The sequence below is a fragment of the Cyrtonyx montezumae genome, unplaced genomic scaffold (genome assembly GCF_038088225.1).
Source record: "Cyrtonyx montezumae isolate F1298 unplaced genomic scaffold, pur_monq_1.0 scaffold_20, whole genome shotgun sequence".
Taxonomy (NCBI): Eukaryota; Metazoa; Chordata; class Aves; order Galliformes; family Odontophoridae; genus Cyrtonyx; species Cyrtonyx montezumae.
Genome location: NW_027071937.1, coordinates 4,944,363 through 4,971,166, shown reverse-complemented (window position 1 = coordinate 4,971,166; position 26,804 = coordinate 4,944,363). Strand labels below are relative to the sequence as shown.

Sequence of the window (26,804 nt, the reverse complement as noted above, 5' to 3'; positions counted from 1 at the left end):
TAGAGGAGAGCTGCACGCTCGGGCCCGGAGACGTCACGAACGGAGCAGTGCCCGAGCTACGATGTCACAGTGTCCCCGCTTCGCCACGAAGCGCCGGTGCCCGCAGCTCCGTTCCCGCGCTGTCCCTCAGGACCTCAGCGTCCGAGCGCCGCCATCGCGGGCGTTCCCTCGGGGCGGGCGGAGCCGGGAGGAGGAACCCCGCTCCCCGAGGACCGCCCGCAGGGAGTTCCCGGACCCCGCGAGAGGGCGCCGGAGGGGCCGCGCCGCATCCCGGGAAGGCTGAACTTTGAAAAAGTGCCGCTCGTTGGCGGCGCCGCACGGAGCGATGGCGGCGGGGAGCCCGCAGGTGAGCGGCGTCGCGGCGTCCCCCGGTCCTGCGGGGGTCTCCTCATCCTCCCGGCTTGGGACACTCAGCTCCGTGCTCCGGGAGGGGGCGGTGGGCTGAGGGGATGGCGGCGGCGGAGGAGGAGGAGGAGGAGGAGTGAGGGAGGGCGGGAGCGATCCCGCGGCGCTCCGCACGGAGCCGCGTTCTGCGCTGCGGGGAACGCGGGGTCCTCCTCAGCGCGGGAGGGGCTGCGCGGCTCCGCGCCGCCAACGCGCCGCTTCGCGGGGTACCCCGCGCGGGGTGCGCGCTCCTCCTCGAGGCGCTCCGGGAGCAAACGGACAAACGGCACAAAGAGCGCTCGGTGCCATTGCTGCGGGTGTTTCCCGTCCTGCCAAATATCTCTTAGCTCAGCGCTGGAAAGAGGAACGACTCCAGGAAGGATTGCGATCGCTTTTTTTTTTTTTTTTCCAACCTGTGCTGTTTTTTTTCTTTGTAAAGAGTGAACGCGGTTAACGTGAGCGTGCCCGACGCGGGCCTCAGCACAAAGTTGCTGTGAAAGATTTAAAATGTCCCGGTGAACACGTGTGGTCTGCAGGGATGCTCTCATCGCTGCTTGCTGGTGACATCAAGCCTTACAAAGGTTTCCACCCGTGGCGTGGCTCTGAAGGGCGGCTGTGACGATGGAGCCGGTGGGCAGGCTGGTAGCAGCCCAGGGGCTGCAATCCAGAGGACTAATGGTAACGGGCTCTGCTGAAATCTTTGCTGGTTAGGAAGCTGTCTGGATGCTTCAGCCTGAGTGTATCTGTAGCCCCCGTGAGTTCTGGCAGCCCTGCTGAAAGCACCAGCAAGCTAATTTAAGCTAGCTGGGGTATTTCTGGGCAAGCTCTGAACGTGCGCCTGGATTGTGCATACACTGAAGGGCTGACCTCTGGGAAGCCAGGAACAGCTGCACGTGGGCTGTGGCAGCATCCCGACACCCCACCGACATTCCTCAGTCAGAATGCAAAATGCATCAGCACAAATGCAAATTCAGCTTTCTTATCCTCCTCAGTAATAGAAAGTAATAGAACGTTCTATATTCCTGGAGCAAACTGTATCCGTGTTAAGGCATCCCTGCTCTATAGAGGGGAGATAGGATGCAGCAAAACAATACCATGTTTACATTCTGATTATGTTTAGAAAGTGAATGTGGTGCATTCTGAATATCTTCTGGCAGAGAGTGACTTGAAGGAAAACTGAGCTGACAACTGCCCAGACTGTACCTGTTCTCTGAATCAGTATTCAGGTTTCTGGACTCAGTACCCTTTGTCAGCATTAATCTTGCATCAGCTACTCATTCCATTGCTCTGGGCAGATGGAGAGGATGGAGTGCTTACCTCTATTTGCATAGTTTGATAGAAAATAGATCTGCCTGCTTTTTCTTTTTTTTTTTTTTTTTAACTGAGACTCAACCAGCAAACTGATTTTAGTCGCTTTTTGCAGACTGGATAAAGAGCTTTTTGATTTTCCAACTTAGAGCTGGTAGAGGTTGCCGGTGACTCAGGAACTCCATGATTCAAGTTCTTCCTCGCAAAACCCTGGATGTTTTTCAAAGCTCTGGCTTAGTTCCTGGCTTTATTAATTGGGCGAGAACTTCCTGGACTCAGGATGTTAATCTGAACCTTTTTGTTTTGCTACCAATCTGAACAATTCCTATTATGGCTATGGCGTGTCCCTTGCAAACCCAACTTGGTTTTCGGCCAAATTTAAAATAGATTTGTTTTTCCTTTTAGTTCTTTTGCTATTTTGCTGTTGTGCTGAAATTGTACTGCAAACTGATTGAGGATGTTGGTTTGGGTCTTTAAGATGTGTAACGAAACATACGAAGAGTGTGATTGAATAACCGTGTGTTTCTGTGTGAGCGCAACAGGCTTTGGGTGCACAACAGATTTAAAGTGCTGCAATGTATGTGAGTAATGCAAAACCAGTGTGGTTTTTTTGTTGGCAATGTGGTCAACCAATTAAAGAATATGAAAAGCAGGACAGGATTCCTGAGTTCTGTGTGTAGTCACTGCTGGGTTGTGTGGTACCCAGTTGGAGAGTGGAGTGGAGTTTGGCTGTGCAGCCATTTCTTTTGCATTCAAGTGGGGAATGTGATGAGAAGTTCATTCTAGATTGTTAATGTATTAAATGATCTTAATGCCATAAAGCCACCCTGTGTGCTGAAGAGAGAAGCACAGCCTCTTGTTTTGATCTTTCTTTAGGTGTTAGGTAGCATCCTTCTGGATAAAGTTTTGAGAGCTCCTGTTTGAATTCAGTGTTTGTGAGCTTGGTGAGAGAGACATTTCAACTGCTACTGCCCATACTGTGCAGGTTCAGAGTTTGTGTACAGAGCTCCTCTGCTCAGAGCTGCTGCTGAGGCATGTCTCACCAGAACAAGGAGTATTGAAAGTGATACGAAACAAAGGCCAGAGCAAGCGTGGCATCTGTTAATGCAACATGTTAATTGGCCTTGCTGCCTGTAAAGCACAGGTAGAGCAGAGATCAAGCCAGCAGGCTGGTTCCCTTCTCAGACACAGCTGAAAGTTAAGCTTATTCTTTGCTGTTTGTTTGTAAGCAGCTGCTGTAGGTTTTATGTCTTTCTTCTTTGAGGTGACAGCTTTGAGGTAATGCACGGTTGTGACATTCTTTAAAATCTCTAACAGGTTAGTTGGTGTGTGTCTTTGGAGTCACAGTCTGTATTTACTGTATGGTACCAGTAAAACTTGATCAGGAAAAAGGCAAATACTGGCTAAGCTTTGATACTGTAGGAATGAAGATTTGCAAATCTGGAGTTTGGATCTGATTGTCTTGAAAACGAGATGAGCTTCAGAATTTGTGCAAACCATTTTCTAAATGAAATGGAAGAGTGGGCTCTTATAGGGGTATTGTTTCATCCTTAAAGAGGGAAGTTAAACTGTGTTATTTCTGAAATCCTCTTGCCCAATGCTGCTTGATTGCAGGGCAGCTGTCTCTTGCAGTTGGACAATGGTGTGAACTTAATGGATCCAAGCTTCCAGCAAAAACTGGAGGGTGAGAAGGAACTGCTTCGCCGTGCTATACAGAAAGAGCTGAAAATCAAAGAGGGAGCAGAGAACCTGCGTAAAGCAACAACAGACAGAAAAAATCTTGCTCACATAGAGCATGTGCTGAAATCCTCCAACCGAAAGCTAGAGCAACTTCATTGGGAGCTTCAGGAACTCAATGCAAGGATTGTAATAACTGACAAAGAGGACAGTAAGACAGGTATGCCATGGGTCATGGTTGATTGGAAAATCCTGCGGTGCTTCAATGCTAGTGGGGGTTTTACCTGTTGGTGTTCATCTGATGAAATAACCTGTGCAGTGGAAGGCTGGGAATGGGGCAGTTGAGGTGAAGGGAGTCAGGCAACATGAGAGATTAGTGTAGAGGGAAGGCAGTATAGAGGAGCAGGCTGGAGATGAAATTGAGGGGATCTGAATAGAGTTTCTAGGTAGTTGAACATTTCAGTACCTTATGGAACACGAATGAACATAAAATTGAAAGGGGGATTGGTAGGAATGGTTCACTAATAAAAATAAATAGTTAGACACTTAAGCTCCTTTTGAAAGAATATTTTGCAGTCAGTTTTCTAGAGGATAGAGACTCTGTGACTAGAAATTATGTGTTATTTTGTAGCTTAATCTTCTCTTGTGGAATCATTTAGAGCCACACAGTGAAATAAGCCAAGAAAAGATGACTAATTATGTTGATGACATAGTTTGTACAGATGGATCTTTATCTCCTGACTCTTGTCTCTGGGAAAGAAACTCAGATCCCATGTCAAGGAAGGTTGAAGCTCTGAAAAAACAGCTGCATGTTGAAATGAAAGTCAAGCAAGGAGCTGAGAACATGATCCAGATGTATTCAAGTGCAACATCCAAGGTAAGCAGGAACAAACAACTTGTGAATATTGATTCCTGGAATTAAATATATATTTAAAATCTATATGCAAACTCTCTCTGGTAAATTGGTGTGTGAAATAAATTAATCTGTGAAGTGTGCTTGATTGAATCCTAGCTCTGCATTTTGGTACTCAGCACAGTGACAGCAGATTAGGGTACTTCATGAGACAACTAATCATGTATGTTAGGACAAGGCTTTTCTGGAAGGGCATTTTAATTACTTTGCCCCATGATACAGTTGCCTGGGCCTTTTATGAATCATGTGGTGATTACTGTTAGAGGGGAACTATTAGACTGGCCAGACTGACACAGTCTAACAATTTTGAGTTTTGAATGCCAACAAAGAGGCATTAATACATTCAGCCTCAGTGTTCATAGTGACTCTAGTGGTGGATTTGAGTTGTAGAAAAGTATCTCATAGGAAGCAGCATGATAGAAGTGCCATCTCTGGAAAATCTGTTCCAAGCTTGAGAAGATAGTGAGGGTAGTATAAAAAGTACATTCAGATGGTAACATGAGGGAAATTAAAGGAAAATGAAGTTCAAAAGCATTGGTATTGTTCACTGAGTTGTTGTGATGTTTTGATAACACTAGGTAAATTAGGATGGAGCTCAGCATGTGATATCTCTTTACGTGAGAGAAATTTTCAGTGCTTTACTAGTCTCACGTTCCTCCCACTTAACTGAATTTGGCATAATCACATTTAAAAGTCAAAGGGTAATTTAAAAAAATCCAAGCTTAATTCAGTAAGACCAGCAGCATACAGGGGTGTGCTTTTCTGATTTACTCAAAGGTTATGCTCAAAAATACTGTAAGTACATCTGACTAGTGAACCACAAGTCTCAGCTGACTCCAGGATTTGGTATTAACTGATGCATCTATAAGGGGTTTTGTAGCAACTCATCTTTTTCTTTTTTTTTTTTTCCCCCTTGGTGTCATAGTCCATCAATGACTCCTTGGCCTGTCCTTTCTCTCAAAAAACTGAGATAATGATCTCAAAGTCTGTGATCCTCAGCAATGTCTCTTTTACATAAATGCTTATGTTTGCTATTTCAGAATCGTTCATATGATCCTTATTGCAGGTAGCATCTCTCCCCCTAGCTGAACACACCACCATAATCCATTTTTAATGAACACAGTCCTTTCTCTGCACATGCTTTCTTTCTGGCAGGAGCGGAAGCTGCTGGCTACAGCTAAGCAGATGCTTCAGGACAGTAAGACAAAGATAGAAATTATCCGCATGCACATTGTGAAGGTGTCTCAGTCAACAGGAGGGATGGAAGATACAGTGGATCCAGCAGGTAGGCTGTTTGAAGTAAAAGACGTGGCCAAAGCCTTAAGATCCAGAGTAGTCTGTTTTGTTCCTCACTGTATTTTGTCTCCCAAATGCCCAGTGACCACCATCAGCGCAGTGGAGCTGCGCATTGAGGAGCTGAGGCATCGTCTGCGCATTGAAGCTGCTGTAGCTGAGGGGGCAAAAAACGTGCTGAAGATCCTAGGAGGGAGTCGGGTACAAGATCGCAAATTTTTGGCTGAGGTAAGCACTTATTCAGGTCTTAAGAGAGGAGTTTCGTGCCACAGCAGCAGTGATTTAGCCTGAATGACGAGCTAGCCTGAAGTTATGAATTTGGCAAATTCCCGTCTGTGAGTTCATAAAGGAATAATAGTACCTGGACTGGAGCTGTTCCTTTGAAAACTGCTGCCTGCTTTCTGTTCTCCTTCATATTGCTAGGCTCAGGGTCGCTTGCAAGAGTCCTCTCAGAAGATTGACCTGCTGCGCTTGTCCTTGGAACGTCAGCTAAGTGGGCTTTCTCCAGATCATCCAAAACGAGCACTCATCAAGCAGGAATTAGTAAATACCTCTTCCCTGGGAGCTCAGCACAGCATTATCCAACCCACTTCAGTCGTCAAACCTACAGCCCTTACAGGTGTGTAAATCCTGTGTGGCGTGTTGTTGTGGAGGAGCTGAAAGAAAAAATTGAGTTGCATTTCTTCTAATTGTTGTAATGCCTTTTGTTATGTGGACATTTAATCTTACTGTAAATGAGATTTCTTTCATCTAGGCTAATAAAAGATTTCTGATCATATGAGTTAGGAGTAGATTAAAATCTAAATAACTTTCATCTATTAAATAGGCAGTTGGTCTGTTTGATCTCTGTATGTTCCTTCCAACTGAACTGTTCTATACTATGTTATTCTAACTTGGGGAAGTTTCAAGCTATTAGCCAAATAATAATGAATCTGAGAAATTCGTGGACCCCTGTGGGGATAGACTGATTGGAATCACTGTTGTCTCTTATGGAATAACATTTTTTACCCTCCTAAAATTCCACAGGAAGATTGGAAGTGAGACTGATGGGATGTCAGGATCTGTTGGAGAATGTTCCAGGCCGTTCCCGAATGGCTGGTTCTTCTCCTGTCTGCGGGAGCCCAAATGATTTGAGGCCCTTCTCCCTAACAAGAGTTGGTCTGGGTATCCACGGCCGTAATGTTGCAGGAAAGTACCTGCGAAATGAAGAGCTATGTAGTGAGTATGACGTTATGTTTTGAGATGTGAGTGGCACCTGGGGGCAGGGGGTTTCTCTTCAGGATACTACATTAGCCTAGTATGAGGCTGTACAACTAAGAGAATGAATCAGCTGATACTGAATCCTCCTAGCTATCTCCTGGAAATTCCATTTGCTTGGGACAGTCACCTTCAGCACAAGAGATTTATCTTTAGTTTTAGAGCAGTGTAAAAGATTATAATTCACGTTTTCCCCTTTGCTCAGATGAAGTCCTTGCTGTGCTCAAAGTGGACAATAAAGTGGTTGGCCAAACGAACTGGGGACCTGTTAACAACCAGGCATGGGACCAGAGCTTCACCATTGAGCTCGACAGGGTAAGATGGCTTAAGATTTCCTGAGCTGTGTTTGATTTTCTATTTCACCTTACACAATTTGCTCATTTAGTTGCAGTTCCATTTGACTTGACTCTGAACTGGCTCTGTCCCCATGTCCTTTTATGTACCAGTTATCTTAGTCTTTCCCTCAAGGCAGTGCATCTCTGGCAGAAATTCAGCCTGAACAACATCTGTTGTCCTTTGCTCTGTATCTGAGCAGTTTTATTTTGTCTTACCAGCAAAGTGACTGTAACAAAGTTTTCTGAAATGTGGAGCAAAGACAGCTATCTCCAAAAGGTTTTGTAGCTGGGAAGATCTGAAAACATCAAAGACAGTGGGGGAACATAGGGTAAACAGAGGGAACAGAAGGATAAAGAAGTTTCTTATGCACACTGTCTAGTTAACTGTGAATTTAACAGCAGCATGTGTGGCATGCCCAGATCATGGGGCAATATGTAACTCCTGCATTTTGTCTCCTCCACCAATCACCTATTCCCTCTAGTCTCGTGAACTTGAAATTTCTATTTATTGGAGAGACTGGAGAGAACTGTGTGCAGTGAAGTTTCTACGTTTGGATGACTTCCTCGATAACGAGCGCCGTGGGATGTGCCTCTTGCTTGAACCCCAAGGAATGCTTTTTGCAGAGGTATAAATGTCAACTTTGTTTCTTTATCAGAGAAAGCTGTCTGTTCAGGGTGCCTGCCCTGAGAGCAGTTGTTCAACACAGTGCACGAGGAACAGAAGGAACAATACTCTAGAAGGGTAGAGTGACACCTGAATGCTTTAGCATTAATATCATATATACACATATAAGGAGCAATGTGATATTATAAGATATACCCTGAAGTGACACTTCAGCTGCTCCTCTGTAATTGTGTGTGTGTGCACTGTGAAATCCCCCCTTTTTTTTTTTTAATTTGCTTTCATTGTGAGTCATTGGTGACACTTCAATTAGACATAGGGCTTAACGGTCAGGTTCAAATTGCACAAGTATAGAACTGGAATTCCAAATTCCCTCCAGGTATACTCATTTTATCATCTTTCTGAGACTAACAGTAAAGAGTTAAATGCCATCCATGTAGAGATCATCCAGATAATCCTTCACATGGTACAGTACTTTCTTCTTTGTGTTGTGATGAAAGATCCCATAGTTAACTTTCCAAAAGCAAGATGTTGACCTTAAGTACCAAAATTTACCTCCTGTCCTTTGTGTTTGGTGGTTGACTTTTTTTTAATCTTCCTAAATTTTTGTGGCATGGACTGCAACTTTTTTTTTCCCCCACATTACAAATGGCTGCATTATACAGCAGCTCTTTATGTATAGTTTTATGAGTTATATTACTTTTATTTAGGATATGATTTGGCCTCAGGTTTTTTGTTTTTCTGCATTTCAGGTAGCAGAAAGTTCCAACCACAGTTGAAATGACAGATGTGTTTACACAGTGGGGCTAGAATAACACAATCTGGACTCAGTGGGAGTGACTCCTAGCTCAAGTAGATATGAATGGAGAATTTGATGAGAGAGCACGTGTGCAAGTTTGCATTCACAGTGTAAATGCAGTAGCTTGACAAATCCCCTTTCCTTCTCTGACAGGTGATGTTCTGTAATCCTGTCATTGAGAGAAAGCCAAAACTGCAGCGACAGAGACGTATTTTCCCCAAACAGAAAGGTAAGCTGCTAGAGAACTGACTATCTAGGGTGTGTGGGTGAGAGCAGGAGCTTGCACAAGTAGTCTCCCGTACATTCTTATCTCATTAAATTTGTGAGACTCATTAAAATGCTTGTTAATTACTGTAAGTAGGTGGACTTATTATAATGTTATAATGTTTGGTCACAAAAAACACAGGCTGCATGGTGTATAATGTGATATTTTTGCAGTGTTTCTATTCACAGTTATCAGTGTTAGGAAGATACAATTACTACTATTTAACATTCTTCTTAGCAAGATCTAGGACTTGAGCTATCCTAATTTGCCCAGCAGTATTGTTACTGATGAAAAAACAGGTACTGGAAGACTTCCTGGAAGAATCTAAATTGTAGAAGACTGTAGCATGAGCAGGCCACTGATGGCCTGTCAAGGCTCTGGAGCTGGCATGTCAGCCTAGGGACTGGAATAACTTGCATACTTTATTTTTTGTCTGCTTTTTTTTTTTCCTGTGTAGCCAAGTGAGGTAAGACTTTACATACAGAAGACTCTTGGCAGTGGGGATAAACTGGATTTTATATTTATGTTCTTTTGGAGGTGGTAAAAATAATTAAAAAGCTTTAGTTATTAAAGCTTTGTACTGTTCTTGAGATATTTTCAGAAGCTTTCTGTTAATAGGCTGAATTCTTAAAATACAGTGTACAAATAGATGAAAACGTGGCTTAATTAAGATAATTTAAAAGAATATTTCATGAAGCTTCTGCTCATAGATTGTTTTGATAGTATATGGATCTATTTCATCATAATTGTTAGCCTTTATCCCCTTTGAGAGTTCATTCTCTCTGGGGTGCACTACTTTTTTCTGAGTAAGCCTACAGGTGTTTTGGTGATCATGCTAGTTAAACAGTTCATCAGACTGTAATCCATACGTTGTAATCTCACTGGTGTTTTGACCTTGACTCCTCCAGGGAAAGAATTTCTCCGAGCTCCTCAGATGAACATCAATGTTGCTGCCTGGGGTCGCCTGATGATGAGCTTCCTCCCTCCGTGTAGTTCCATTAGCACTCTGAGTCCCCCACTTCATGATTCCATGCATACAGATTTCTCTCCAGTTCCCCTACAAGATCATGTTGACTCAATAACCAAGCTGAGTAGGTAAGTCATGTTCTGAGTATTGCAGTGTGACAGTCTGGAATGGGTGTAGAATATACCTTAAAATTATATTGCACCTTACTAAGGGGGAAGAATATATTGATATGAAAATTGTATCTGCAGAACATAATTCAGGATTTTAAGAGAAGCTGGTGCTGCCTGAAATGAAGTGGGCTTGGTGGGTTATTCAGTGTTCTGTGCTTCCCTCTGATTTATTGTTAGCCCTCAACCAGTTTCCGAAGTTGCTGTCCTAACCAGCAGTGTGTTCCTGAACCAGGGGAATTTCAGCAACTTCATTTTCCTCTCCAGTGAGAACTTTGGGTATAAAAATGGTCATAAGTAAGCATTATGATGCAGAAAAAAATAAAGCAGATTTTCCAAAGAAACGTGAGTCTAATCAGCACCTTAACAGATAGTTTCCATTTATTTAGAAGATCATATTTCTTCTTGATGCTTCACAGACTTGTGGTGTGAATCGAATGCTCTTTTTTTCCACTGTATTGGACTGAAATAAACTTTGCTTACATGTTAAAGGTGATATATTTGTGTTTCCATACAATGTTCTGCTCTAAGGCAATCTTGTTGTTTTTTTCTTACAAATGCAGTGACTTTCCTGTGGCAAAACTTACATATGATGACGAAGCACCACCCAAGCCACCTCGTCTCTTTCTGATGGCCAAGTCCAAAGAACCAACACCATCTCCTGCAGATTCTCCGGTAATCTGGGCCAACAGGGAGACTTCAATCTGTTGGTTGATATTCTTTCAAGGCCCAGTTAGATTTTGTTGTATTACTGGAGAAATTAGCTGCACTTCAGTCAGTTGCCTCCTCATTAGCTGAGCTGATTGGCCTCCAAGGTTTCAGAGTCCAGTAAGCTATTTTGGCACGGAGGCTTCACAAAAGTCTTGTAGCTCTTTTTTAATGATATATTGCTTTTCTTGCAAAATGTGTGATAGCATTGGCAATTCAGGGCAAAAGTGTGGAACAGATGACTGCATGAATAAAAAATAGGGCTCAGCAGGCTTTGGGGACCAGATACAATTGTTTGTCATTTAAGGAATTGGGCAAAAAGAGAGAAGAGCTCTCATTTTCTGAGAAAAAGGAGCAGGAAGATTGCTGAGTGATATAATGCCTAATGACTTGTGTTCAACCATGTCTAATCCTTTTTTCCTTTCTCTTTGACAGTAGAGGAGGTTGTTCTCTAATCACTGTGGCTCTTTGAGGGACTTTAAATGTCTTTTTTTTTTTTTCTATAAAGAGAATGTTGTTGTTTTTTTTTTCCTAAAGTGTACATGGTAGTTTTGTGTAGCCACACACAACCTTTGTTCATGCTGCTTTCCTCCAAGCAGAAGTGATGACCAACTTCAAATACTTGTCATGCTGTATTGTTACACTGGAGGAAATTTGAATGAGGGTGTTTCCACCTGATTTGGTGATTCCAGAGAATAACATACTGCAACTTTCCCTCTGTTCCTAGTGTCTGAAGAGGCTGCATGTTGAGGAGAAGACTTGCAGCTCTCCCTTAACAGAATTTGCAGTCCAGGCATCTCCAAGGTAACAGTGGGCAGCATGAGATGTCTTGGGTCACAGATTAATGAAGCACTGGGCTGAAGTTTGAGTGTACAGTACAAAAATTCTACTTAAGATATTCTTTGGTTTCTCAACAGCTGATTCTTAGTGCTGGGAGTGAACAATACCATGAAAAGTCCACTCTGAACTTTTACTTCTCCAACCACCTGCTGCACCTTACTTGCTCATTAAACCCCATTACTTAGCCTGTTAATAAGCTTTACAATGTAATAACTGATGGTAGTAGAAACTAAAGTCACTTAACTGTCTTCCAGTGCTCTCTTGTGTTTAACGTTTTATAGCATAGCACATTTAGACATGCCAAAGTAGAATTGTGTTTCAGAAACACTCTTGGCACCCCTTTCACTCTCATTTTAATCGATATGCAAGATAGATGCCTCATTACATAGGGAGGTATAAAACAGGAAGTTTAAGTCTGTGGCAGTTACGTATGCATCTTGTGTATTGAAAAGGTACACAGTAGTATATATACCAAGAACAGGACAAGTAAAAAATTGCTACTGTTGAACAAACCCTGGAAAAAGCACAACTAAGATCTGTCTAAGCTGATCTTGAAGTTCAGATCTTAGAAAATTCTATTAACTTCATCATCCCTTTTGAGGGGTCCCATCTTCAAAATGCTGGAGTCAGGATGCATTCAGGCATGAGCTACCTTCTCTCTGAGAAAAAGCTTAGGAGGGAGTTGGTTCCTTCATGAGAACCTCCTGAGCCCTTCATTTCACTCACTGGATGAGTATAGAGCATCTGTTGCCTTTGAAAGGTGATCCTGGTGTAAAGCTGTAGAAGGATGGGTGTTTTGTTTTTTAAATTATTTCTGAGCACTTCTGCAGTCTGAGTTTCCTTGGTAACACCTTGTAGCTGATATAATGTTCTATAGAATCTCTTTATTCAGACATGCTTTTTTATTTTTTTCCCCCAGCAACATCTTATGCCTGTTGTCTCCCTTTGTTTCATTTCCAATTCCTGTTTGAGAACTTATGTTCTTATTATTCCCTTGTCCTGCTGGCACTTGATATACATGTTCATGGTTCATGTCTGATTATCACTGTTGCTGATAAGCCTGCTGGAAGGAGTGCTGGCAAATCTGAATTTTACTCCATAAGGGTCGGGGATGAGGGAGAACTAATTCTGTTATGGCAAGCAACAGAGAAGGCAAGCCTCAGAGGGGTGGAATTATTGCTCTTGTTGCATGTACAGATGGAAAGCAGAGACTGTTACCACTGGGAGTAACCCTAGGGTTACTTCTCAGGGTTTCAGCCTGGGTGGCTGATGCAGGTGTTCACTTTGCTGCACTGAGCTTCTTCCCCTTACACAAATGCTCACTCGTTTGCATTGTTTCTGCATCTTTTGCATATTGTCTCAGCAAATCTTGTTTGTTTGTCTTCAGGAAAGGGGCAGTTCATCTTGAGGATTTTCACTGCATCGCCATGCTGGGACGTGGCCACTTTGGGAAGGTAGTGTAGAAGTGCTCGCTGCGGAGAGCAGTAGGGCTGTGGTTGTGAAGATGGGCTCCTGCCTCGGAGTCTGAATAAAAACGTTGCATAGATTTGTTGCACTGTGGGTGCAAAAAGCAAAACCACAAGCAGCTGGTACTGCTGATAACAGCCAAAACTCCTGAAGATTTGTGACTTCAGAACACGGAGGACACTCTCCAGGGAGTGCCAAATGATCTAAGAGAGCACAGCATTACCATTCTTTTCATTATCACTGTGATCACTGGTGTGAAATAATAGTGTGAGTACCACAAAGTGTGCGTGTAGGTGCTTGCTGTAAGAGCACTGAGGTGCTTTTAAAACACAGGACCAGCTGCAATACTGCTGTTTCTGAAAAGACCATAACTTAGAGTAATGTCTTTCTAGACTGCAGCAGCACAAGGAGTAGAGAAAGAGTGCTCCATTTTTAGAGTTGCTTGAGCCTTGTTTTAAGAATGAATATCTGAAGTGGATGGAAATAGTTTTTATCAATGCAGTCAAAGTAATCCAACAAGGAAATAACAGATTTGTTTGGAATACAGCATTTCTGCTGTCTTTCAGGTTTTGTTGGCCCAATACAAAACAACTGGGAAGCTGTATGCTATCAAAGCCTTGAAGAAAAAAGATATTATTAGGAGAGATGAAATTGATAGGTAAGCTTTGTGGTACAGTTGCCAACGATATATTATCACACCTCTAATGTGTAGGTATGATGTGTGCTAGTCTTGGTACTACTGATGTTAAGGGTGACCTTATGGACAGGATAACTATAATCTGGAATAAGTGAGCTTACAACAGCTCTACTTTCTAGTTTCTGGTGCAATCATACACACTTGAAGAACAATCTAAAATTAAAGTTTTGATAGCATGTTAGACAAATATTGTAATAGACCATAGTTCTTATTTCCATATTGTAAGAGGTAAAGATTTTAATCTTCAATCTGTCTTTCTTGAAGCAGGCTTTTCTGCCAAGTTTTGACCCTGACATTTTAATTCTTTGAATCCTGACAGCTTGAACTGTGAGAAGCGAATATTTGAGGTGGTCAATTCTTCTGATCATCCCTTCCTTGTGAACATGTTTGCATGTTTCCAGACACCTCATCATGCTTGTTTTGTGATGGAATACACCCCAGGAGGTGATCTTATGATGCGCATACACGAAGATGTCTTTCCAGAGCATACAGCACAGTGAGTTACAATTAGTCTAGTTTCCAGGCATTGTAAATGTTTAACTTGGTTCTCATATATCTTTCCTGATAACTGTTCCTCTTTGCTAGGTTTTACACAGCCTGCGTAGTCTTGGGACTCCAATTTCTGCATGCGAAGAAAATTGTTTATAGGTAATGCAGTGAAAAATCAGATATAAGATAGTTCAACAACTTAAACTTTCAAGTTTTCCTGTAGCCACATCTCTGGAGCTGACTGTCTTGCTGAGGTTTCTAATCTTTCTGTCTGTCTGTATTTTTCCCATCTCCTTTTGCTGTCGGCATGTTCATCACATGGTGAAGAGAGTCATCTATGAGCTATTCATCTGACATGCTGTAGGTGTATCATCCTCTCTAACATGTCACTGCTGGCACGTGTAACTCACTGCTTTCTTTTTCACCTGCACAGTTGAATAACTTGTTGTACTGTGGTAGGATATTCTTTTCACAAACAGTAAGCCCCACGTAGCTCTAAGCTGCTTTGTGGGGCTTTCAATAAGAGGAAAATGTCAGCAACTTGAGGGGAATCTTACAAATATTATGTGGCTTAAACTGGATGTAGACTTATTGTATATATTTATTCTCTTTATTAACATCTAGTTTCTGCCTCATGCAAAAGAGTCTGTTGGATGGGAGTCCTCAGACTTCATCCACCATTTTCTTCACCTCCTTCTTTGCCTACAGAGACCTGAAATTGGATAATCTGCTTCTAGATGCTGAAGGATTTGTGAAGATTGCAGATTTTGGACTGTGTAAGGAAGGTGAGCTCCTTTGATGAAGCCAGTATTGAACTGTCAGCACAGAGTTATGGCTGTGGGCTTTTGTAAGGTGTTCACAAATACAAGTACTGGATGATTTATGTAACTTCATCTCCACTTAAAATAAATAAAAGTCACCTCTCTGGCCAAGATGAACTTGGAAAGAGTACCCTTTGCACTTCAGGAACTTTATGTAGGAGTTTACATTGTACTTCGTTGCTGAAAGAAGGCAGGATATAGAATGTGTACTTAAGTAAATGAACAGTGGAATCTGCAGGTTCTCCTGATTGAGTTGCTTATTTAAGCATTGTCTGAGTTGTTATTCAGATTGCTGGGGACCTGAGGTATCATACTTTCTCATTAGTATTTACAAGCACTGATGAGAGCCCATGCACAGTTAACAGCAACTCATCAAGTGGTAATCTATTGCTTTCAGAAGATGAAACTGCATGTGATGTATTTAGAAGCATGTGCCGGATTTTACAAGAGTGCTCTTGTCCTTCAGGAATAGGTTTTGGAGACCGCACAAATACCTTCTGTGGTACTCCTGAATTTCTGGCTCCAGAAGTCCTCACAGACATGTCATACACTCGGGCAGTAGACTGGTGGGGACTGGGTGTACTCATTTATGAGATGCTTGTTGGTGAGGTAAGACCACATATCTCTTAGAGAATTCTATCAAGCTGTCTTGGGCAGAGCAGTACCTGATCACGTAAGATAAAACTTCGATGAAAGTAGCCAACTAGTTATTAGTTATTATTATCATTGTAATATTTAGATCATTTTTCTTGTGCTTGCCAAATAGTAATCATCTGTACAAATCCTCACTGTTCTTGTTCCTACATATTAGCAAGTGCTATGTATGTTAAATAAAAAAAAAATCACAATTGCAGTCACCATTTCCTGGAGATGATGAGGAGGAAGTCTTTGATAGCATTGTCAATGATGAAGTGCAGTATCCACGATTCCTTTCATCGGAGGCTCTTTCTATAATCCGAAAGGTAATGGGTTTGAGGGGGCTCTGGGAGCCTGAGGAATTTGTATTTTACTCTTAAGTGGATCTGGAGGAACTCTGTTAATACCAGTTACCATTTGTGTGTATAACCTATAGCTGCCTACACAGACTAAGGAAACTTTTAAAATGTATGTATGTTTTTCCTTATCGTTATGTAAATGCTGTTCTGCTTAAGAATGACTGAGGAAGCTTCTCACTGAGGTCTGTTGCTACAGACTCTGAAATAAAGGAGTGTTGATTTGAAGACAGAAGTAATAGTGCCATTCAGTGAAGGTGGCTTGATTCAGTTTTTGAAGGTAGCCTGGTAGTTACAGGTGCACAGTTAAGGTGAGATACTGCATGCAGTTTATAGTGGATGTGTTACTGATGTTGGTAAGTTGTTCACAGGGAGTTATGTCTGAGCTATTACTAGCAGTTAGACTTTGCCCCAGAGGTGAATGAGAATATACTGAGTAGCTCCATCTCTTTTAGTTTTTCTCCCCAGAATGTTGTTTTTTTCCATCTTTGTTCCAGTTATTTAATTCTGAACTGATCTTTTCCACAGCTTCTTCAAAAATGTCCAGAGCGTAGACTAGGAGCAGGGGAAAAAGATGCAGAAGAGATTAAAATCCAGCCCTTTTTTAAGGTAGGAATTCACTTTATTCCTCTTTCTTAGCTCTTGTATTTGAGGTGAGAGTGATTTGCTTTCTGATGGTATTAAGGCAAATTTCCATTATTTATCAGTGAGATCTTAGTGGCAGCTTCTGTTGCATCTCGTTGCTCTATTCAGGCACTAGTGTTTCAATTCATGTTGGCAGTGACACCCCTAAGTGTGTTTTCTGGGCTCTGTAAGCTTCCAGGGCCAGCTTGTTATTCCAGACTGTGTTGCTTCTATGTACAAATATACATTTCTTTTAAGCCATCACCACATACTCCATTATAAATCAAACTGCAGCAGTCAAAGATGTGGTCTAGTGATGACAGATATCACCATCCAGTCTAGTTGATGACACCTACATTTGCAGAATAAACAAGAATCTTAGGAGAAGTTAAGGACACATTTGCTTTGGGTCAGTGGCATTTGTTTGCTCTAGGCAAGGGTGTTACCACTCCTCCATATGCTCTTGAATCTCTATACTACCTGGCCTACACCAACTATGTTTGCTTTGGCATGTTTTTTCCCTTCATTTTAACTTCCCATTTCATAAATAATGTCAGCCTGACCCGTTCACTTCCTTCTCTTACAGAAAATGGATTGGGATGCTTTGTATGCCAGGACTCTGAAGCCCCCTTTTGTGCCCACTCTAAAAGATCCAACAGACATTAGCAACTTCGATGAAGAGTTTACATCACAGAAGCCAATTCTGACTCCTCCAGAGGAGGTTGCTCTCCTAACCCGTAAGGAGCAAGCTGTCTTCAAGAGCTTTGACTTTGTCTCCAAACACCTTTTAAACGCTTGATTCCTGTGCTATAAGAAACGTGAACAAATTGTTACTATCTCGAGAGGGCATAGCGAGGACCAGCAATGGAAAAGTCCACAAACTTCTTGGAATGGGCAGTGGTGAAGTGCCCTGCACACTGAGTTATGTTTTTTTCAGCCTTGCTTGTTGGAAGAATACTGGGTGTGAATGAGAAGTTCACTTTTGACTGGATGTCATCTGATGCCATTGAACATGTGTAGTAATTTGGAATTTAATCTGGCCTTGACGTAATGAAATTGAGTCATCTCTGCATTCCAGGTTACTCTTTACAAAGAGTGTTAAGTAAGTAACACAGCTCTTTTAGGTTACGTAATACCAGGGAGGAATGGATTTTAATGCAACTGAGGTAACAATGTTTGATAATGATCCATGTGATTGTATCTTGAGTAAAGAAAATTCTCTCTGTACTTCTTTCAGGATGTGAAATCTTAGCTATTGGTTTTAATAGTATAAAGAAGCCACGATTTTGCACATGCTTTCATTTTTTTTTCTTTTGAAAATAAAGATAATATTCCTTATAGTGACCTTTCATCTTTTCATCTCCTCGGTGTTAGGTGAACTTTTCAGATCACAGCCACTCATACTAAACTCAGCAGACAGGATTTTATTTTTCTCTGGAAATGTCATGGTAATATTTTTTTTTCTTCTTCCCTTCTGTCTCAAGTTGTCTATATACAAACTGTATGGTATGATCAGCTGTCACATCCAAATGCTTGCAGCTGTCTCTCTGCACCTCATTATCAATGCATCTTTTTTGGAATAGTTAAGTATTGCTAGTGTTAGTACAGGAAAATCAGCAAGTTTAAGCTGATCTAATTTGCCCAGCAACGTATTTTGTAATTAAACTTGGTCAGATGCATTTTCTTCCCCACATTCAAGACGTTAGCTTGTTGGGGGAAAAAAAGGAAAGCACGTATAGAAATGAAGCATTCTACTGAAGACAAATAGGGACATAAAGCTCTTAATCCTTCAGTTTTCTTCCGCAGAGGTAGACAGAAGAAGTCAAACTAATACAATTGTTCTATTTTTGGAGGTAAGAAGCAGCTTGTGAGTTGTCTGGGTTAAGTGCTTCAGAATTCAGAGACATTTAAGAGTTTTAGTATGAGCATATGTTTGTGCAAAACAAATAACTCTGAACCTTGTTTTCGTATTTTCAGAGCCAAGTAACTGCTGCTGAGAGTTCCACCCTGTCAACATACTTTCAACCTTCTGCTCTGAACTGTTTAAAGCAGGATACACATCTTCTCCCAGCTGATGTAATGGTTGTCTTGCTTCTGGCCCTGCAGTTGTTTTGTGAATTTTCTTTTTTTTTTTTCAGGTGAGGGCTGTAGAGCGTTAAGCACAGTGGGCTGTTAGTTCAGGGGAAACCTAGGAGTTGGGTTTCAGAAAGAGAGGCAAAAAGAAACCAACAAGGTATACTTAATTAATACTTTTATAGTAAAAACACCATAAACTACCATTCCAGTGCACATACAAGAGAATTACCAAAGAGCACAATGCTGTTTTGGGCTGTATTACCTGCTGACAGATTTTTGAGTGATAGCTGAAGAAAAAGCAATTGCTAAGTAGGAAATGAGTCAGCCTTCAGCAGGCACCACACTGACACCAACTGCAGAGTCCTTTCTGGACTGTGCACCATTTTGATGAAAATAATTAACATTCTGATATCCCCCTGACAGGACTTTCTCCTCTGAACAAATCAGCCTGGATGCAGTTTACAGACTATAGATTTGTTTACAAAAAAAAAAAAGTCTTCTGCATTTTCAATCTGCTTTTGGACTACCACATTGTATTAGTGACTATACTGTCCTTTCATTAGTGCTCATTAACAGTAAGGCCCTGAGTGCATTCAGCCAACTTGCCAGATGTATTCCTGAGCTGCTGTTAACTTCTGAGTCAAAGCAATTAAGGCACAATAACGTAGAGCTGTTGGATGAGGTTTGCTTTATTTTTTTTGAAGCAGAAGAGGGTCAGCACTAAAACTCACCCCACAGGCTTTTCTACTTTAAAACTGCTGATCCTAACTCCCAGCCCCTTATGGAAACCTCTCCTATTACAATGGAAAACCAGTAAAGCTGCTGCTATCCTGGAATGCTATTAGCACCCCAGCCCTATAGGGACAAACAGGACCTAGAACTTTTCCTTTGAAACATTCCTTTCCAGTGATACTTTGTGCTATTTCGTGAAAATACTGATGTGCTGAGGTAGTAGCATTACTACTAGTGTTACCTGAGCTAGGTAAGCTCACCTCTGTTACTGCCTCTTTCCCCATGAGATATAGGGGAGGCCCAGAGCAAGGTGATCTGCAGAAGTAACTCAGTAGGCAAGTGTTGCTCTTCTATCAAAAGAAAAGTGGCTGACATCATTCTTTGCTGAATTCATTCAAAATAGTGCTGTCAACAATCCACAGGTTATCAGCTTAAAGGAAAAAATGTGTTATGATGCTGAGGGCTTCATAATGAGGTACAGACTAATGATCTCAGCTGAATTTGGTGCCTTACAGCTGTTTCTCGTGCACGTAAACACTATGAAACCTCAAAGCTTTGTGAAAAGCATGCAGTTTAGGCATGTCAAAGGCAAATTTCATTTTGACTGTACAAATATTTACTCAAATATTTCTGTTATGTACCCAACATTACTGAAAGGCACTGTGGTTCTCACAGTAAGAGCTATGCTGAGGAAAGGCCACAGGGACTATATTGATTCAAGTTGGTTTGTTGGTAACAGCTGCTGTTCCTCAGCAGCAAACAGAGAGGAAACTTTGGAGAACAGAAGTTTGCATGGCTGTTCACACTGTTCTTGCATCCCTTCAGATGTGGATGCAGTTAACAAAAATAAGTACATTTAAAGAGATACCTCTCCTCAGTGAAGACATCAGCCCTTCTGGCCCCCCCAGAACCAGTGCTTCCCCTTAACAGTGTTATTCATATGTAAAGAATAACCCTGATTATCCTTCTTGAAAGGTGATTTGCTTTTCTGGATGAACAGGTTGCAGAACACACTGCTCAGTCCATGATGCGTTAAGGGTTCTGTGCAAGGTAACAGCACCACGAGCAAAGCTTTCTCCAACAACCTGCGGATGTCTTTTGGCATTTTACTAATTAGTTACCACTGCAACTAGACAGGTTCACTGTTCCTGTGAAAATAGATGTTCTCCCATGCAGTGAGATGGCATGAACAGAAGAACCTCCAGAGATTGAGGATTACTCCTTGGTCAAAGGGATTCTCCAGCTCAGAGTGCTGCAGGTAGGAGATGCGGTGGTATGACATGAACTCCCAGGTGGTGGTGTTGCATGAGATCAGATAGAGGTGTGAAATAAGCAGCAGCAAGACAACAGTGGTGAACACGACTATCAGGAGGAAGGATATGAGGAGGAAGATGTTATGTTGCAGCCAGTCCCAGGACTGTTTAAAGTAAAGGCCTGACCTTTTAAAGAGAAATAAATTCAAGGTTAAACATGGAAAACTAGTTTTATAAAGCAAGCGAGCATCACATTTCATTTGTTTCATAACTGGTGAGATTCTGATCATCAGGTACTGCACGTAATTTTACATATTTTAAGTTCTTAAGAGGTTGGAACAGCAGAGCCTCAGCATCTTTAAAACTATTTAGAACCTGGTTCACCTGAGAGCTGAAAGGACACAGCCATCTTCAGCTGACTCCTCTCCTGAACAGGTCCATGGCTGAAACCCAGCTGGAGTTTCTTAATCTCATACATATTCTATTACAATAACAGACAAAATTAGTTGCTCTTCTGCTTTTGTTCATTCTATTCATTTAGCCTCAAGTGAAAGATGAAAGGAGAGAGATGAGCAGTGAAACCTAACTTATCAGATTCTGCTCAGCTATCAATCAGCTGTGTTGATCTTCAGCAGATCAGAAGGCTCAGAAAAGCTGGTCTTCAGATGTAAATCAGGGTGAAGGCACAAAGCCAATCCAGCCAGCACTACATCCTGCACAAAGCCCTTAAGGGGGGGCTCCAGGAGCATCGAGACCTCTAAGTTCAGTGGCCACAGTGCTGCTTTCAGGCCTTACCAAGCAACGTGTCCTCCCCACAGCAGAACTACAAGCTGTACACTAAGGTAGACTATGAAGAGGGGGTGATTCTTCTCTCCTACACAGTTCTCAATCCAGGGGCAGTGATGGTCATAGCGCCGTACGCAGTGCTGGCACAGCTGGCAGTGCCTGGCTCGCATTGGCTGCTGCAAAGCAAAAACAAATGCTATGCTCCCATCTTGTTAAACTTTCTGCTTGCTAAAAGCATTGTGCAAACACATCCACTTCCCAAAAGCACTCTATTCTGAGATAACAGAACATCAGCATGGCTGAGACAATGAAAGGGGTCAAGATTCCCTTAACTGAGATTCAAATTAAATGATTCTTCCATACTACCTATATATTTTAAATATATATTATATATATATATACAGCTGATGAAACTAGCACAGATGTGCCTCCTAGGATTTGCTCCTTGAAATGTGCATAGGTTTTTCCACCATATCCTCTTACAGTAAGCTGATTTCTCTTGCTAGGTATTCTTCAGGAATTTATGGAAGCTGGGATAATGCTGGATTTTATTAAACTGATAAGGATCACTGTGCAAACAGACATTTCTAAGCTTCAGGGAAACCGTTCTAAGAGCTAATTTAATTGCTCTAATTTTTCCTTCACGCAATCTTCCACTCTTCACACTGATGTTTTGTTGTTTTCAGGCCCCCAGACAAGCTCACAGCGACCAGCAGTTATGTATGTCATGTTTAGGTGCCTTTCTGATTCCCTACCATGATAGCTTCAAAACGACCTTCTGAGCACTGCTCTTGGGTGACACTGTGACAAGGTCTGGCTGATGTGGCAGAAAGAGTGCTGAACAAAATTTTCCCATGGTGGAATATAGCAAAAGAGGCTGCCAAAAATGCAAGCTTACACGTCAGTTGTCCCATTCTCTACTACCACCCCACTGATGCCTACCTTCACCATGCAGTAGCCACAACGCCGCATCTTAACACTGCTTGAAACCTGGGGTACCACCACGCGTTGCTCTTCACTTTTGCCTGCCTATAAATAATGAACGGAGCAATGAAGGATGCCTGATGTGCTGCTGCTGGAAGCACGGCAGCTCTCAGCCTGCTTGGCACGACTGAGTTATCTGGATCCTTCGTGGTTACATGGTGCTGGTTATCTCTGTCATTAGGAAAGTTAAAATTTTAATTCCTAGTGAAGTACACCAACACTGCAGGCAATAGGGCACACGCAGAGACAACAGGTTACCCTAACCACCAGAATGCTTGTACAGAGGTGGAAATGATCGTGGAACAGACAGCACACGCATCCCAGCTCCAACTCAGGACGTTCCCAGCAACCACCTGGAGCAGACTACACCTTGGTAGTAGAGCACCACCATCAGCCCCACTGCAACAAACCTCCCAACAGCTCAGCAAACAGAGAGGAAGCTTCTAAGCGTGGCCTTCAGGTTCTCAGTACTCGTACTTCGGTACTTGGAAGTGCAATACCTCTCCTTCCTCTTCAGCCCTAACGAATCCCGGGTCCATGAGGGCCACCCTGAAGTACAGCAGCACGGAGCAGCCGAGCAGCGCTACGAAGAGCGCCGGCTGCAGCACGGCCCCGCGCTCCGCGTCCTCCCGCAGATCTGAAAGGGAAAAACGGCGCGGTGGATCCCGCCCCGCCCTGGGCCTTTCCTCCCTCCGCGAGGGGCCAAGCGGGCGACTTTCCCCCTAAGGACGGGACACACACACACAACGCGCTCCGAGCCCGCACCGCTGCCGGACCCCTCGGCCGCTCCGCTCACCCGTGCGGTGCAGGAACAGCCCCAGCGCGATGCCCCCGCTCAGCGCGGTGTGCGCGGCCCTCACGGCCATGGCGCCGCGGAGCCGGAAGGAGCGGCGCGGCCGCGGGCGGTGCCGGAGGGCGGAGCGGCCCCGCGCTGCTCCCGGGGCGGTCGGTTCGGAGCGCGGTCCGTCCCCGCTCCCTCCGTTCCTTCGGGCTCGGCCTTCACGCCGTTCTGCCCCGCGGGGAGGAGCAGCTGCTGGAGCCGAGGCGCGGCGATGCGGGGTCCGGAGGTGTGCTCCGCGTGAGGCTGAATCGTGGGAACGGCTTCTCTGTAGTAAAGACACCTGCAGACCGTCTAGGCGGTTGTCTTGGCGCCTCAGTGCCTCTGTTTAAGGTTGGAAAGATAAGCAGAAATAGGGGCAGGTGGTCTTTTTCGGGGTACGGCTTGAAGCTGATCACAGTGAAGGACGATAATAATCGTGCGTGGCAACGAAGGTGCTGCTCCCTGTATCTGTTGGGCCAGATGTGTTACACAAGCAGAGAACAAAACAGAAATGGGCGTGGGCATAAATCAAACTAATACAAGAACAGGGAGGCAGCTAAACTTACCGACATACAGCAGGACGGACATCCTGTTGTCCCAACAAGATAACCACGCAGATGTCTCTCTTAAACCCGCAGGAATGGTGAGGAGCTCTCCCCCTTCAAGGTTTGAAAATTTACAGCAAAATTGACCCTTAGGTTTAATCCCCTCGATAACCCGAGTTTGGAATGTGATGAATATGCACGTGCTCTACCTTTACATATGTATTCATTTCTCTCTTTGGTGTGCACGTTTGGTGGAGAGATCCCCCGTGCACTGTAATAAAGGGAATACCTGCTTGATGTATTTCATTGGTGTGTCAAGTTACTTGGTTGAATTTCTCAGCATCAAGACACTGCTCTGCTCTCGGCAGTTCTGCTATCAGACGGTTTCCACGTGCTGGGGGCTGTGTGTGCAGGCAGCTCTGTTAGCATGGCAGAACTTACAGCACGGCACAGCTTTGGTATGGGCTGCCAGGGGAGCACAGGACCCCTCAGGCACAAACATCTGCACTGCAGACGTCTGAAGTGAGATGAAATCCCACCCTGGCAGCTCTGGAAGGAAACACTGCACCCACAGAACGGTCCTCATCCGAGTGCAGCCATCCACGGCCGCCGAATTGCACCCTGCCTTTGGTGCTTTGGTGTCTGCTAACCATAAAAAGCCACAGTGACTCGTTGAGACGTGCACCCCGAGTCTGTCCAGAGGAGATGGAGCTCACCAAAAGCCTGTAGAAATTCTGAAGGGAGTGGTTTCACAGTTTTCACATCACCGTGCATTTGCTGCTTTTGTTACCTTCCTTCCCAGAGTCACGTTCTCTGCCAATGCATCCTCCCAGCCCCGCAGAGCAGCCAGCTCCTTGCTGGGGTTTGACCATTACCTTCCATCGTTTCACTCTGTATAAGGGAGCCAGGGGCCACTCCGTGGCTCTAGGAAAGCACCTGGTTGCACAGGTCACACAAATTACTGATTTAAGACAGCTGCACTGGAATGTTAATAAAAATAGGGACGTGGTTTAGTGGCTGTGGTGGTGATGGGCTGACAGTTGAGCTAGATGGTCTTAGGAATCTTTTCTAACCTTTATGATTCTCTGAGAATGGTCTGAATTGGCTTTTTCAACAGTTGTTCAAATCCTTTTTCTTTTTAATTACTCTAGGTAGTTAAGAATCCTACAGAAATCCTCCCTCAGCCTCACAGATGGGATCAATGCTTGTCAAAACTGAGAGTTTGGAGGTGGCCGTGCTACTCCCCGCGTGCTTTAATTATCCTGTTCAAAGAAAACCTCTCTGTACAGCAGGAAGCCCAGAGCAGTACCATCAGTGTCTGTGTGCAACCAGGAAAAAAAATAAGGTGGGCAGTGTTCTTCCTTTCTTTGTGGAGAGGTGTAAACTTTAAAGCTTGATGAAAGCGATTGGAGTAGTAACAGCATTACCTGCTTCAAAGCAGAAACGTTCTGATGTTCCAGAATAATCTGTTGTAAGGAATGTGTTTCTTTCTCTTGAGAATAATTTGCTGTGTTACGCTTTCTTTCCTTGCAGCTTTGAAACCTGCCTTAGATGAGAGCTGATCTCTGCCTCGAGGGTTTCAGTGCAGAGGGCTGTATGGCTGAAGTTAGGCTCAGTTCAGAAACCCTCAGCCAGCAATTTTCTGGACAGAGAATACAGACTCTTACAGCATCCTAGTGAGGAACATCACGCTGCTGGAAGCATGAGGTATCTGCTCTCTGCAGTGTGGTACATTTTCAGCTCCCTATGGGTAGTTGAGTTTCATGTAACTCCTTTTCTTGCTTCAGCCGCTGAGAGTCTGATCCTTCAGAGGTTTTAGAGTGACCATTGGATTAACTGGGAGTTGAACTCTTGCAGGATCAGTGCCCTAAGAAGTTCTGCTGGCCTAAAAGCAGGCTGACTGAAACTAAGAAGAGCCTTTCCCTAAGGATTTGGCTTCTGCCCACTCACAGCACTAAGGCTGCAGAATGCCATAACCACAGATCTGTTTCAGAGTTCAGAGGCAATCTGTACACTCAAATATTGTTCTGATTTCCCCCCCTGCCTCGACGTGATTTCATAACAATACTCTCTTCCTCCATGCCTCTTCTCTATTGACAAACAATATTGTATCCCTCAAAGTGATGAAAGCAAAAGCCACTGAACTGCACAATCAACACATGGCAGTTCTGTTCATTTTTAATGACAAATATGACAGCAGATGGACCAGCAGTGTCCCTAAATAATCCACGTTCACACACCAAAGGAAGAAGACGTTGTTAAGCACTAGGTTTAATACACAGCGGGTATCCCAATGGATACAACAGAAAAGTTAATTCATTCAGAATTGTAAGGAAGCAACAGTTGTGCATTATTATTTTTTGCTTGGTTTCACCATGTACAAACGTTTGAACCAGGCCTCTCAACGCTGGGCAGGTCAAGGGACAGAGGAAAAGCAGAAGCTTGCTCATTATAACTCCGATTTTTTTTTTGTATGCAAAACATGGAAATACATATTTGGTTACCTTAGAAACTTTTTTTTTTTTTTTTTACAAAAAGGAATTACAGAGAGAATCATTATCTGAAACCAAAATAGTCTGTTGAAGCAGAAATGTTTAAGTTAAGCAGGAAGTCTCCCTAATTCCTGTTCTTAAGTGCTGTCTCCTCGTCCACCCCGACAACCATCACCCTCTTTGCTTTGTACAGATGGTTGCTGTGGAGAATTGGCTGTTTCTCCTAATTTTTATTATCTTTTTTTTTTTCCAGCACACGCCACCTGAGCTGTGGCAATCTTTTTCCTTAACAGCCTCAGGAATTTTCTAGTGGAGTGGTGCCTGAATGCAGTGCCCCTTCCTCTGCTGCCCTGATAATTAATCACCTCTTTTGATGATCCTTTGCAGAGACCAAAGCAACTCACAGAAGGCCAGCTGATAAGCTGGGTAGGATTCAGTGCTGAACAGATAACATCTGAGCTAGCAGAGAGGTGCAGGCCAATAACAGCTAC

At 43.3% G+C, this 26,804-nt stretch overlaps 2 protein-coding genes across 3 annotated transcripts; one reads left to right on the top strand and one right to left on the bottom strand.

The window, feature by feature from the left end:
• Positions 1–271: 271 nt before the first annotated feature.
• On the top strand, positions 272–17,969 carry PKN3 (protein kinase N3). 2 transcript variants are annotated; one of them, XM_065737561.1, is made up of 22 exons: positions 272–346; positions 3,325–3,589; positions 4,083–4,246; positions 5,438–5,567; positions 5,661–5,803; positions 5,999–6,194; positions 6,602–6,793; positions 7,038–7,147; positions 7,650–7,793; positions 8,742–8,817; positions 9,762–9,948; positions 10,551–10,662; positions 11,423–11,499; positions 12,923–12,989; positions 13,569–13,660; positions 14,019–14,195; positions 14,285–14,347; positions 14,897–14,973; positions 15,476–15,618; positions 15,864–15,971; positions 16,530–16,610; positions 17,212–17,969. In XM_065737561.1, the coding sequence occupies exons 1-22, from the start codon at positions 326–328 to the stop codon at positions 17,422–17,424; spliced, it is 2,838 nt and encodes a 945-aa protein (XP_065593633.1). In that variant the 5' UTR covers positions 272–325; the 3' UTR covers positions 17,425–17,969. The 2 variants fall into 2 exon arrangements, with proteins under 2 accessions (XP_065593633.1, XP_065593632.1); XM_065737560.1 differs by having other exon boundaries at positions 274–346; positions 3,307–3,589.
• Positions 17,970–20,522: 2,553 nt separating this feature from the next.
• On the bottom strand, positions 20,523–23,323 carry ZDHHC12 (zinc finger DHHC-type palmitoyltransferase 12). Its single transcript, XM_065737159.1, has 5 exons — positions 23,253–23,323; positions 22,957–23,093; positions 22,415–22,501; positions 21,482–21,648; positions 20,523–20,872 (listed from the first exon to the last, which is right to left on the bottom strand). Exons 1-5 carry the CDS (start codon positions 23,320–23,322, stop codon positions 20,563–20,565), a joined length of 771 nt encoding a protein of 256 aa, XP_065593231.1. The 5' UTR covers position 23,323; the 3' UTR covers positions 20,523–20,562.
• Positions 23,324–26,804: the final 3,481 nt, after the last annotated feature.